At 39.3% G+C, this 13,369-nt stretch overlaps 1 protein-coding gene across 1 annotated transcript in view; it reads right to left on the bottom strand.

The window, feature by feature from the left end:
* si:ch211-236d3.4 (protein FAM107B) overlaps nt 1-13,369 on the bottom strand; it is a 72,556-nt gene that overhangs the window by 42,230 nt on the left and 16,957 nt on the right. The window contains exon 2 of the mRNA XM_049471657.1: nt 89-146. Coding sequence (XP_049327614.1) covers nt 89-146 — 58 coding nt within the window. The remainder of the gene's footprint in view (nt 1-88; nt 147-13,369) is intronic.

The following is a 13,369-nucleotide window of genomic DNA, read 5'->3' as shown; positions in this document are numbered from 1 at the left end:
CAGTGCATTGTGGTTGAGGGGGATCTGTGTGTGGCGGAGCGTGGAACCGGCATTGTTCTGGAAGGTTGAAACACGAGAACTGGCTTACCCACGCCATTCATTCGCCTTCCGCTTTTCGCACTCTGCTGCTCGAGGTTATACGCCTTCTGTGAGAGAGAGACAGACAGAGAGAAAACACGAACAGAAATAAACATAAACATACTAAATCATTACCAAATAAGCTGAAGCTACTGCTGCTTATATATTGTAATACTGTGTAAAATGTTTATTCTTTAACTCCTCCCCCTCAAACTGGGAGGCTTTTGACAGCAGAGCACAGAGCACTGAGGACTTTCTGGGATTGTGCTCAGACTTGGTTATCAGCAGTTAGACTGTAGGGCCACCTTAAGAGCTGCAGAATTACACTAAATAAAACACACACCTTTTTGTCTTTCCTGAACAAAGAATTGTGCAAAATTTTATAGCTGTAGAGTGGAGCGACTGTCTAACTGCCTAACAGCCTTGTCAGAGTGAGCCTGCTTGTGAATATACAGTATCTACTCCAATGGGCGTGGTGGTCTGGACATGAGATGTGTTCTGGTAAATTTCGGCCATATTGCTATCTTGGCAACGAAAAACACAGGTGCACCACTGACTGAATACAACCTAGACAACACTTAGTAAACTAGCAGACATTTTTAACATTACTATCTTGGCAACAGTCAGCAGCGCCAGGTTAGAGCTTAGATCAGATCCCAAAATATCTGACCCAACCCGACCCGGCCCGAGTCCGTGCACGTTCTGCACGAGCCCGACCCAACCCGACCCATAAACTTTATTTAATTCATTATGAGCCTGAGTCCGATTTAAACCCAACATTTTTGTAGTAAGTAGATCGGTAAACTGAGCTTTTTTGAAAATTTTTGGGCTGTTTGAATGAGAGAAATCTGTTCGGAATGACGTAAATTACCATTGCAACACTAAAGAAGCATAGACCTATTATTTAAGAAAAATGCTTATTAAGAACAGCTACAGACAGCGCTGTACATCCAATGCAGACCAGTGGAAGAGCTCACGTGTGCACCCAGAGCTGCGTAATTATGACATTCTAACAGTTTTTTTTGTTACTTAGCTACAGTATATTGTGATATCAAAACATAGGTTTATGTAAAATTAATATAGCTTTAAAAAACAGACGCCTATGTCACAGACTATTTTCTTAAGCCTGGCTTAACCTGGCCCGAGGAAAGTCGGGGAAATCTCTCCCCGACCCTTAACATATTTCGACCCATGCAAGGAGTACTTTTCCTGTGGTTACAAAAGCGAAGACAGACTGACACAACATACATCCAGCTGCCCGGTGTGTGGTTGACGGCTCTCCGTAGCGTCACATGATCAGCAGAGTCAGGGAAGTCCTGTGAGAGAGCATGCTGGGAATTGGAGTCTTTGTTGTAAAGTTTAGAGTCTTTGCCCAAGTTTTTTTTCAGGTGAAACCAGGAGAATCTTAAGACGTACAGTATAATATTAATTTCAGTCAATAACCACATGCTTTCAGTTCAAATCACCTCATCTGGTACATCAGGAATTAATTCCCCCCCGTCATTTTTACACGTCAATTCAGTTCAATTAAGTGTTACATAATATCTCTATAATAGGATATCTCTGGCCTTGTACTGCTGTCCGTCATTACGCAAGAGCCTAATCCTCAATTTGTAATGAAAAGATTACATGATATTAAGGTTCTCCTTTTTGAGTTAGTGGCTGGGGAATCCTCGGGCGGCCCGGCGAACAAAGCCATGAAAACTCTCATCAGCCAGTAAGTGCCAGAACGCCACCCCCCCCTGCCTTGACGAGTCAGAGACCCCTAAACTGGAGCACATATCATATTAATTACCAGCACTGAAACCATTTGTATGTCTGTCATCTTCTCACTAATGCCTCATTAGCATCTCATTGGCTTCACTGTGTGGCGGCTGATTCTGGATCATCTGTGAGAGCCATTTTTCTTCGCACACGAAGAGTTATGTTGATGGAATGAGGCCAGTCCTGTGATTGGTTCCATATTAAACTAGAATATTATTATAAAGGCATCTACATACTACTACTCTGCACTGTATAAAGAACAGCACTGCAAAATGTACAGCAATAAGCTTGTTAGGCTAGCTGTAGTAACCATTTTTTTCTCTACTATCCAGTATTTTCTATATACTATCTATAAAATATAATGCTGTAAAATTAAAACTGTTATTTTAATACAGTAATTGTATGCTGTATTATTTATCACAGCAGACTATCAGACTATCAGATTTACCGTGATGCTGGAAGGTTTGTGAAACCTTTAGAATGTTCCATATTTCTGTATAAATATGACCTAAAACATCATCAGACACTTCCGTTACATTTGTGAATGGAAAAAAGTATGTGAACCTCAAATATTCCACTCCAAAAAGCATTGCGTGTATTAGTCATCAAGTTCTCAAAGGTCCTAGTGTAACTTCAAAGCAACTGAAGGCCTCTTTCACGTTGGCTAATGTTAACGTTCATGAGTCCACCACCGGGAAAACCCTAAACAACAATGGTGTGCATGGCAGGGTTGCATGGGTAGTATAAACAGTGTGATTAACATTGAATCTAAAATATAATATAAAACATAATACTGTAAAATACAATATAGTAATTGCATGCTGTATTATTTATTACAGCAACTATCAGACTGATTTACAGTGATGCTGGAAGGTTTGTGAACCCTTTAGAATGTTTCATATTTCTGTATAAATATGACCTAAAACATCATCCGATTTTCATCAGTCCTAAAAGTACATGAAGAGAGCCCAGTTAAACAAATGAGACAAAAATATTATACTTGCTTGATGGCACACAGTCCTGGCCCAGATGCAGCAAAACAGGCCAAAACCAAAGCATGATACTATCACCACCATGTTTCACGGATAAAAGTGGTATTGTTCTTAAACTGGAAGGCAGTGTTTTACACTTCCTCCAAACATAAAGCTTTCATTTAAACCAATAAGTTTAAATGTTTTATTTTGGTCTCATCCATCCACCAAACATTCTTCCAGTACCCAAGCAATGTTTTTTTTTTTGGAGAGCAGAGGAGATTCAAATAGGAGAACAACTTGCAATTGGCCACCTTAAATACCTTTTCTCATGATTGGATACACCTGGCTATGAAGATTAAAGCTCAATGAGGTTACCAAACCAATTTTGTGCTTCAGTAAGTCAGTAAAAAGTAGTTAGGAGTATTCGAATCAATAAAATGATAAGGGTGCCCATACTTTTGCACAGGTCAAATTTTGGTTTAATGCATATTGCACATTTTCTGTTAGTACAATAAACCTCATTTCAATCCTGAAATATTACTGTGTCCATCAGCTATTAGATATATCAAACTGAAATGGCTGTTTCAAACATCCAAATATTTAGAACAAAAAATTATTAAGATTAATAGGGGTGCCCAAACTTTTTCATATGACTTTATTACTGTGACCTGAAACTAACTGCTAATCCTTGAGGTTCACATACTTTTTCCATTCACAAATGTGATATAGAGGATTATTTTCCTCTATAAATAAAGGACCAAATATAATATTTATTTCTATTTTTGTAATAGAATGGGTGCTCTTTATCTACTGGCGTGAGGAGGCAGGGGAGTTGGGGGTCCGCCCCACGCCAGAGCGCACAGCCCAATGTGTCCCAGCTGGCCCGCATGAGGACTGATTAAGCAGCCAGCTGGGACAGGTATAAAAACTCAGCCTCAGCTCACTCAAAAGAGAACTTTGACGGGCGAGCTGAAGGCTGAGGCTGCACGGACCTTTTAAAGTAAAAAGAAAGTTAATTTCTCCGGACTCTAGAGCCCCATTGGGCGAGCTATGTTTATTATTTAAGTTTATTCTGGGTAGGTGGAGGGCATTTTCGAAGCTAATAGCTAAGCTAATACTCAAAAGGTATGATTTGAGTGCATTTACTCCCCGTGTCTGTGTTCTCTGTGTGCTTCCTCCTTCCGGGTCACAGTGGTCATGCCCCTAACCCCAGGGGCTTACCACACTACGTTTAGAAATATTTATGCAGAAATGTGTATAAAAAATCTAAGGGGTTTGCAAACTTTTAAGCACCACTGTAAATCAGTCGGATAGTTGCTGTAATAAAAAAAAACACAGCAGCCAATTACTGTTTTGAAATTTAATTAAAATTTTAATCACACAATCTATACTACCACCACCATGTTTCACAGATAAAAGCGATATTGTTCTTATGCTAGAATGTAGCGTTTTCCTTCCTCCAAACATAAGATTTTTTCATGCAAACAAAAAAGTTTCGATTGTGAAGCATATTAGGACGCATGTATGCAGGAAAAGTGATACTGAAATAAAGATTCCTCTTCTTCATTTTCTTCTTCTTCATCTTCTTCTTCTACTGTTATCATCAGTTATCAGTTTAATCTGTTTATGTGGCAAAATGAGCTTAACATCTCAGAATCAATAAAAAAAAATAAAAAATAAAAAAACGAATATGTTTATCGCTATATAACAAATACAGAGCGTCCCCTGGTTTTGTTGACTCTATAATAAACCAGTACAGCACTGAGTCCAGGACTGGAGTTACAGCTGCACTGCCTCACATTTATGGACCACAAACCTTTCAGGTTTAAGAGCCAGGAAACAAAACCCTGTCCGCTGGAGTCTGAAGCTCAGAGCCTCGGGGGTTTACAGGGTTAGAGCTCAGCTCAGAGTGTCTCTGGAATGGAGCATGACAAAGCTGAATGGATATAATGGATATTGTTGGTGGTGCCTGCTGGTTGCTAGGAGAGGCCTAGGCAGGCTTGGTGCTTTTTACAAGGCCCTCACTGTCTTGGACTCCCTCGGACCCCCACCACACACCCCACACACTTCCAAATACTTTTAGATGTGTGTGTATATATCTATATATATATATAGTATTAAAAAGGCTTTTTTATAGGTGAGGTATAGGTTTCCACCAAGCCAAAGAGACATTTTAATCACCACATGCTTTAAAAGACTTTGGATTAAACTAAAGCTGCCAAAAGCTTCAGGTGTATTCAGTGTATAACTGAATTTATTTAGTAGCCTCTTATTGATTTTTGTATGTTCCACCTTCAGTAAAGTTCTCACAGAGGAACCTGTAACTGCTGAAGCACTTAAGGTAGAACAGAAAATACCTTAAAAACACATTTTAGAGCTTTTCCTGCTTTTACGCACCCTACACTTTCTTGTATTGTTTTTTTGTTTTGTTCTCAGTTTTCATTACTTGTATATTCTTTCAATCATAAAATCTTTTAATTTTCTTTTAACATTATCCTGAATTATGTTTTAAATGTATTTCTTTTATTCCAACTTTTATGTTATGAATTTCTGTATCGGTATTCTGTTTTTTATCCTCCTTTAATTTATCATTTATTATAAATTTCTTTTAAACTTGTTCTAACTTAAGTCCTAAATCTTTCTGTAAAGCGCTTTGACTTGCCTGTGTATTAAAGGTTCTATACAAATGAACTTGCTTTGCCATACTATGTCTTGTCTTGCCAAGCCATACCATACCATACCATACCATACCATGTCTTGTCTTGTCTTGCCATGTCTTGTCTTGCCCTGTCTTGCCATAACATGTCTTGTCCTGTCTCGCCATGCCTTCCCATGTCTTGACTTGCCATGCCATACCATGTCTTGTTTTGTCTTGTCTTGCAATGCCATACTTTGTCTTGTCTTGTCTTGCCATACCATACCATCTCTTGTCTTGTCTTTCCTTGCCTTGCCATGTCTTTCCTTACCTTGTCTTGTCTTGTCAAGCCATACCATGTCTTGCCTTGCCTTGCCATGCCATACTAAGTCTTGCCTTGCCATACCATGTCTTGTTTGCCTTGTCTTGTCTTGTCTCGCCTCACCTTGCCTTGCCATACCATGTCTTGTTTGCCTTGTCTTGTTTTGCCATGCCATTCCATGCTATGCCTTTCCTTGCCATGCCATGTCTTGCCTTTCCTTTCCTTTCCTTGCCATGCCATGCCATACCATGTCTTGCCATGCCATACCATGTCTTGTCTTTTCTTGTCCTACCTTGCCTTGCCTTGCCATGTCTTGTCTTGTCTTGCCATGTCCTGTCTTGTCTTGTCTTGCCTTGCCATACCATGTCTTGCCTTGCATTGCCATGCCATACCATGTCTTGCCTTGCCTTGCTATACTATGTCTTGTCTTGTCTCGCCTCACCTTGCCATATCATGTCTTGTGTTGTCTTTTGTTGTCTTGCCTTGTTGTCTAAACCACACTCAGCCCACACACCATGAAACACACCATGATTGTTTGTGCTGGAAAGTATGAACAACTTTTAAATTGGCCAAGAACTTTAACATCCAGTGAAGTTTCTTTAAAATCATAAAAAATATAAATGTTTTCCAGAAACTAGCTTTAACTTTAACTAGCTCTAACTTTTGGGATAGATATCAGGGATCTGGGCAGAATACTATAAACTCTGCAAGCAAACAGATGGGCAACAACACCTCGAAACTCAACCAAATTCAACATTGCTGTGTCAACATTGGTGGGGCAAAACTTACTGGACTTTGCCTTGAACAGTTACTGCCTCTTAAAGCAATGTTGACAATGTTCCCAGCGAAGAATGAGAAAGTATATCTTCAGTTTCATTTTCAATAATTGTTCTTTTGATCATTTTCTTGTTTTGTGTTTTTTTACCACATATTACATGTGAAGGGTGCAATGTGCTCTCTCAGGGCTCTGGCAGCTGATGGCAAGCTGCATAATCAGGATTCGAACCAGCTATCTCTCGATCATAGTGACAGCGCTTTAGACCGCTGGACTACTTGGTGCCCTTTGCATTAAAAATTTGTTAAAAAATAAATAAATAAATAAATGAAAACGCTCAATAGATGTATCAATTCTCGAAAATTTGGGTGGAACAATTTTAGCCTAGCTAAATTGGTAGAAACTAGGAGAAAATTAGAAATAAAATAAAAGACAATTTTACATGCGAAGACAGTCCTACTGCTTTTTACAACAACTGCGATGTAAGGTCAAAGGCAAAAACGCCATCTACTAGAAATAGCAATGGTCAATTGTGTTCTCTCTGACTCTGGCTGCTGATGCCAAAACCAACTGGAAAAGGCATTTTAAAACAAGACTAATTTGTGTCTGGCAACTATTTGGACACAAAATGTGGGAAAAAAAAGTTATTAGATATTTTTTGATTAACATACTTTTTTTGACCTAAAGATTGCCTCACTATTTACCTTAACCAGCTCAAGCTAATCCTACTGAGTATACTATATTACTAGAGTATTAGAGTACTTTAGACCAATCATCTCAAGGATTCAAAGTCAAAGTCAAAGTGGTTTTTATTGTCATTTCAGCTATATACAGAGTACACAGTGAAACGAAACAACGTTCCTCCAGGGACCATGGTGCACATAAACACAGTGTAGACAGAACAATAGTGCAACAGTACAAAAGTGCAGACAGACAATACAACACAATACAGACAAAGGATAATAAATAACAAGACAGTGTGCAAATTATGCAGTGTGCAAAAAAGACCAGGTGAGGTAGTAATTACTCTATTACACAGTGTGCAATAGAGTCCAGTGAGGTAGTAGGGTTTTTAGTGCTTTCCATTTTCTGGGGTAAGTGGGGTAAGAGTGTGTGTGCATGTACAGAAAAACCATCAGTTCAGTCTCTGCAGTTGAGGAGTCTGATGGCTTGGGGGTAGAAGCTGTTGCAGAATCTGGTCGTGCTGGACCGGATGCTGCGGTACCTTCTTCCCGAAGGCAGGAGGGAGAATAGTTAGTGTGAGGGATGAGTGGGGTCATTCAAGGATTCAAGGAGATTTTATTGTCATTCGCATCACATGTGGTACATGAGGTGGAACGAAATTGTGATCTCACGATCCAGTTTTACACCCAAAGAGCTGTTATTAATAGATATATAGATAAAAAAAGAATACAATAAAAGAAATAGAATATACAAAATAGATAGATAAATATCCCAAGAATAAAAAAAATAAATAGAGAGTAGAAAGGTTCAGCATCATGAAGTCCAGAGTGCAAGTGTGCTATAGCAGCATGATAATGTGAATTAGAGCAGTGGAGATAAAGTGTCTCAGTGCAAGTAAAGTGACCATGTTGGTAAACAGTAAACAGTAATTTGTCCTTGGTGTCAGTGCAAAACACCTGCAAAACACAAGCATCAAATCAAACACGCCTCTTCAGAAGCAGGTCTGAGTCCCGCCTGAACAAACACACTGTATTGAAATGTAATTAATTTGTTTGAGTTTAAAAGGGATTTTCTCCTGGGCATTAGTGAGGCTTTCGGCTGTATTATGAGCTAGCTAAGAGGTTGTAAGACGCAAAGACTGCTCTAATAAGCAGCCAGTCGTATTGCAATGAGCTTATCGGCAATGAAAGTCAAGCCATATTTGGAGCAGCTCAGAGCTGCACAGTGCAGAACTGTGCAAATGAATGACAGTATTCTACTGCGCAGTCGCTCTGATGCTGAATGGCAGCCGATTGATAATCCCATAGATTGGTTTAACCCTTAGAACCCTACGGACGGATTTTACATCCAAAATCGCACCTTGTGTTCTCAGCTTAATTACTCAGGAATCCCTTCACACATAAACATAATTAATATAAGTTTAGAAAGGGCAGTACTTACTCTTTCCAATAATAGCGATGACATCCCAGTGCGGTAAAGCTAAATCTACAAGAAACCCATTGAGAAAAACACCTAAAAAAGTGAATAATCTCCTTCCCCAACTAATATTATTTACCTTTAGTGCTTCAAACATATTTATATGATGTTTCAAACCAATTAATATCAGTAAATATCAGACTCAAAAGTGTCCACAGACAGAAAAAGTGTGAAACTACCTGCTTTACTCAAACTAAAGCTAGGTATGGTGTGCGCACTACTTTATATAGTTTTTATTTTACTTGCATATTTTTACTAAGTAGTTATAGTATAGTATATAGTTTTCTTTGTGTGTCCTGATTAAAATACTGAAGGGCACAGGCTGCTCTGAGTTTCAGGTTTTTAGTATCTACATGATCATATCCTAGAGGTGTGATTATTGATTATCAAGAAAAATAACTCTGTCTGATGCTGTTTCTCCATGTATTTTATAAAAAGTAATAATTAATAAGCCATGTAATGAACAATCATCAATATTCTTATGCTTTCAACGCATAAACACTCTAGTCTAACCATTTTTGAAAAGATATCTAAGGTGTGAATATATTTACAATATATTTAACATATATTTAAAAGGCGCTTGGTTAAATTTTGACCAAAACATGATCAGTTCCAGAAAAATATATCAATTCTACATACTTTTACATTTTAAATGATTATATTTTTGAGCAGCCGTATGGCTTCTGGAGTAAAAGAGCTCAGGGTATGAGTCTGTCTGATATAATTACTGTTTACGGTTATAACACCTGAAAAAGAGGAACTGACAAAAACCGAGAAAAAAAAAAAACACACCAAAACAGCCTAGGGTTAATTAGGACTGAGCGTGATGTCTATGTATAGTATCACTGTAATCACTCTTTTTTTTTTTTTACAGTATTAGACAAATCTATAGGACAATCCAAAGTTTGGACATACAGTACATTCTCATTTAATGTTTTTCTTTAAAACATTTTTTTAAATATTTATTTTATTCACTACATTGTAGATTCTTATTAAAGACATATTAAAACCATTGAGGAACATTATATCATGAATTATGCAGTAAACAACAACATAAAAAGGGTTTGTCCTCCATAATCGCCTGACACAAACCCTTAGGGCCTTAACGAACACCCTGCGCAAGGTGTGTGGCGATGCTCATTGCTACCTTACACTCTGTCAACAGTCTATTTTCACATCTTGCACTCGCGCCATTAAAATAGCATCAGAGTTTAGGAATATATCTATCTATAGCTGATGGGCGTGGTGGTCAGTCAGGAAGTGAGGTGTGTTCAGATAAATTTCTGCCATATTTTTGTTTTGGTGGCAGGAAATGCAGGAAGTGCGCCATTGACTAATTAAAACCCTGACAACAGTCAACAGCCAGCAGCTGTTTATTGTTTATTTTATTTTGGTGCCCTCCCCCACATTTACATCAAAAATAAACAGAATAAAGGATAAAATAATATTGCCGTTCCTTTAGATGAGCTTCTGGCGTATTTTTACAGCGTGAACTCGCAGAACAGTATCCTCTACTGAGATGTGCAAAAGCGCTGCACTGTTAAGATACCAACGCGCCAAAGTCAGAGCGTACCTGGCTCTAAAAGAGAATGACAACTGTCACACTAAGAAAGGCGTGCTTTTAGCACCCAGACAATAGGTACTGATTCCTCCTTCAAAGAAAGTCTGCTGGCCAATCCTGCTTCAACAAGCAGAGCGAAATGGTGTTTCTACATCTGTTTTAGTGTTACTATGGTACTATTCATTCCTGGGTTTGATGCTGCAGAATGCTGACATCACAACAAGGGATTAGTTAGCATATTCTATACTCTATCTTTTTATAATAAAATCCTTATTTGCATTAAGTATCATCAGACTTTTGATGGGCAGTAAATGTGACCTAAGTGCTGCTTTGAAATCAGAGATGTCCTCTCTCCTCATGAGGTGCAGAATGTAGGCCACGGCCAAGGCAATCTGGCCTCTCCAAAAGCCAGAGGAGATCCGAGCGTGACCGCTGTGAGAATACCCTATTGTTCCCTTTGGCGACCTAGACGCCCCGGCCCACACCGCAGTGTCCAGAGACATATCATAGCGTCCGTCTGACCTTTCCACTCCTGATCTGTGCTATGTTTTATTTACTCCAGACGTCCAGAATAGGCCCTCCTCACCGGCGTGATGAAGGCAATATTGCATCCCTCTAATAAGTCGGGAACAAAAAGGCTTTTTATAGATTTCGGCGACGCTTCTGCGCTCTGGTTGCAAGCCGAAGGTTCTCAGGTTTCCCAGACAACACAAACAATTAGCAGAGGCCACGGAAAAGGAGAGGGCAAGCGGCAGCCTGCTAATTATGCGTGGAAACTCAGCTGAGAACACTGGCACGGATCAGCGATTTAGCCTTTCCACAGCTCAAGCCATACCGACGAGCCCTCGCAGACTGCAGAGCAATCATAACACGGATTCCACCAATCACAAAATCACAAAAATGTTGGTACAGTAAGGAGAATTGCCAATCATTGCAATACAATAGAGTTACATTACATCCACAAAAGCCACTTAAAACTTTACAACTGTGCAAACAAACAACAGAAACCTTATGTTAACCAAAAGGACCATCCAGACTGTTATCAGTATCAGTAAATTCTGATACAAGTCCAAATGCCAGGGTCTCTCCGTTATGATATGAGGTTAAGGGTGGGTTGGAATGGGATTTAAAAGAGATAAGAAAACACTGTAAGCTTTTTGTGTTACACTCTGTTTGTTGGAACAGGGGTGTCGCCATGTTTTCCCTCTAATTCAGCAGACCTGTAAAGATAAGCTAAGTTGACAAAACAGTAAAACAAAAAACAAGTTAAACGAGCACTTGATGTTAATCTACATAGATTTTTCTCAAAACTTTCAATAAAAAACTTGATTACAAAAAGTTTATAATCCAAAGCGCCTTATAGTGTGAAAAATACAGTATTAATTTTCTGCATTAATCTGAATATTATGAAGGGCGTGTAAACGCACTCGCTGATGAACCAAAATCTCAAGGCCGACTGAAGGCGGGCGTCAGACCTCAGCAGCTGCAGACGGTCCCCGACCCCCTGGAGGCTGTTAGGAGATTTAAAGTGTTTCTGTGCAGGAACGAGTGGGCCAGGAGAGGAAGGACAGAGGCAGTAATGATCTCTCCTGATGAGATGAAAGAGCTTTAAAGTATTGGTAACTCTGCTGCAGCTCTGGAGGCTGGGCCATCAAAGGAAGAGTGTGTAAGAGAGTGTGTGTGAGTGAGTGTATACTGTTTGTAGTGGACAAACTGCATAATATACCATTTGTTAGTCGTTATCATGATTATCATGGCCTTTGTAATGTTGATTTGTAATGTTGAGAAGGCTGAAGTACGCAACGAGCCATCTCACCTGTGTGTCACAAATGTTCTGACCAATCAGATTTGATTTTATAGATTTTCTTGTGAGTGTATTTATATGGGTCTTTTAATAGAAAGTCAATTTTTGTGTCCCTAACATTACAGACGTCCCTAACACTAAAAAACCTTACGATTAAAATGTATTTATATTTATTATTCTATAGACCAGGGGTGTCCAAACTTTGTTTGTTGGCGGCCAGAAGGAGAAATATATTTGAAGTCACGGGCCACAGACTCTGTAATAAAACAAATAATGAAATATACCACTTTAAATAATACATTTTCCTGATTACTTTCATTTACACATCATTTTACTTGACTTACTATCTTTATCTATATTTTACAGTGTTGTGTAAACTAAGATTTTTCAAATTGATGTTTCATTTTATGATGTCTCTTAATACTAAACTTTTAGACTCTTTGGCCGTTTTTCTGTGCTACAACTGGGCACTCTCTCTACTTTTAGACTCTTTGGCCGTTTTTCTGCGCTACAACTGCGCACTCTCTCCGCTTTTAGACTCTTTGGCCCGTTTTTTTTGCGCTACAACTGCGCACTCTCTCCGCTTTTAGACTCTTTGGTCGTTTTTCTGCGCTAGAAATGCACACTCTCTCTGCTTTTAGACTCTTTGGCCCGTTTTTTTTGCGCTACAACTGCGCACTCTCTCCGCTTTTAGACTCTTTGGCCGTTTTTCTGCGCTAGAAATGCACACTCTCTCTACTTTTAGACTCTTTGGCCGTTTTTCTGTGCTACAACTGCGCACTCTCTCCGCTTTTAGACTCTTTGGCCCGTTTTTTTTGCGCTACAACTGCGCACTCTCTCCGCTTTTAGACTCTTTGGTCGTTTTTCTGCGCTAGAAATGCGCACTCTCTCTGCTTTTAGACTCTTTGGCCGTTTTTCTGCGCTACAACTGTGGACTCTCTCCGCTTTTAGACTCTTTGGCCGTTTTTCTGCACTACAACTGCGCACCCTCTCCGCTTTTAGACTCTTTGGCCCGTTTTTTACGTTATAACTGCGCACCCTCTCTGCTTTTAGGCTCTTTGGCTCGTTTTTCTGTGCAACAACCGAGCACTCTCTCCGCCGTAGTTTGGACACCCCTGGTTTATACAGATATATATACCACAGAGGTACTTGTCCCCACAATAATGTGTAAAAAATTTATGGAGAAACAGCATCAGGTGGACTTTTTTTTTTCTTGATAATCACACCTCTAGGATACATGTAGATACTAAAAACCTGACACTCAGAGCAGCCTATGCCTTTCAGTATTTTGATCAG

This window comes from Astyanax mexicanus, chromosome 24, assembly GCF_023375975.1.
Source record: "Astyanax mexicanus isolate ESR-SI-001 chromosome 24, AstMex3_surface, whole genome shotgun sequence".
NCBI classification, from domain to species: domain Eukaryota; kingdom Metazoa; phylum Chordata; class Actinopteri; order Characiformes; family Acestrorhamphidae; genus Astyanax; species Astyanax mexicanus.
The sequence above is the reverse complement of the archived record's forward strand: the minus strand, read 5'-3'. Positions and strand labels throughout refer to the sequence as shown.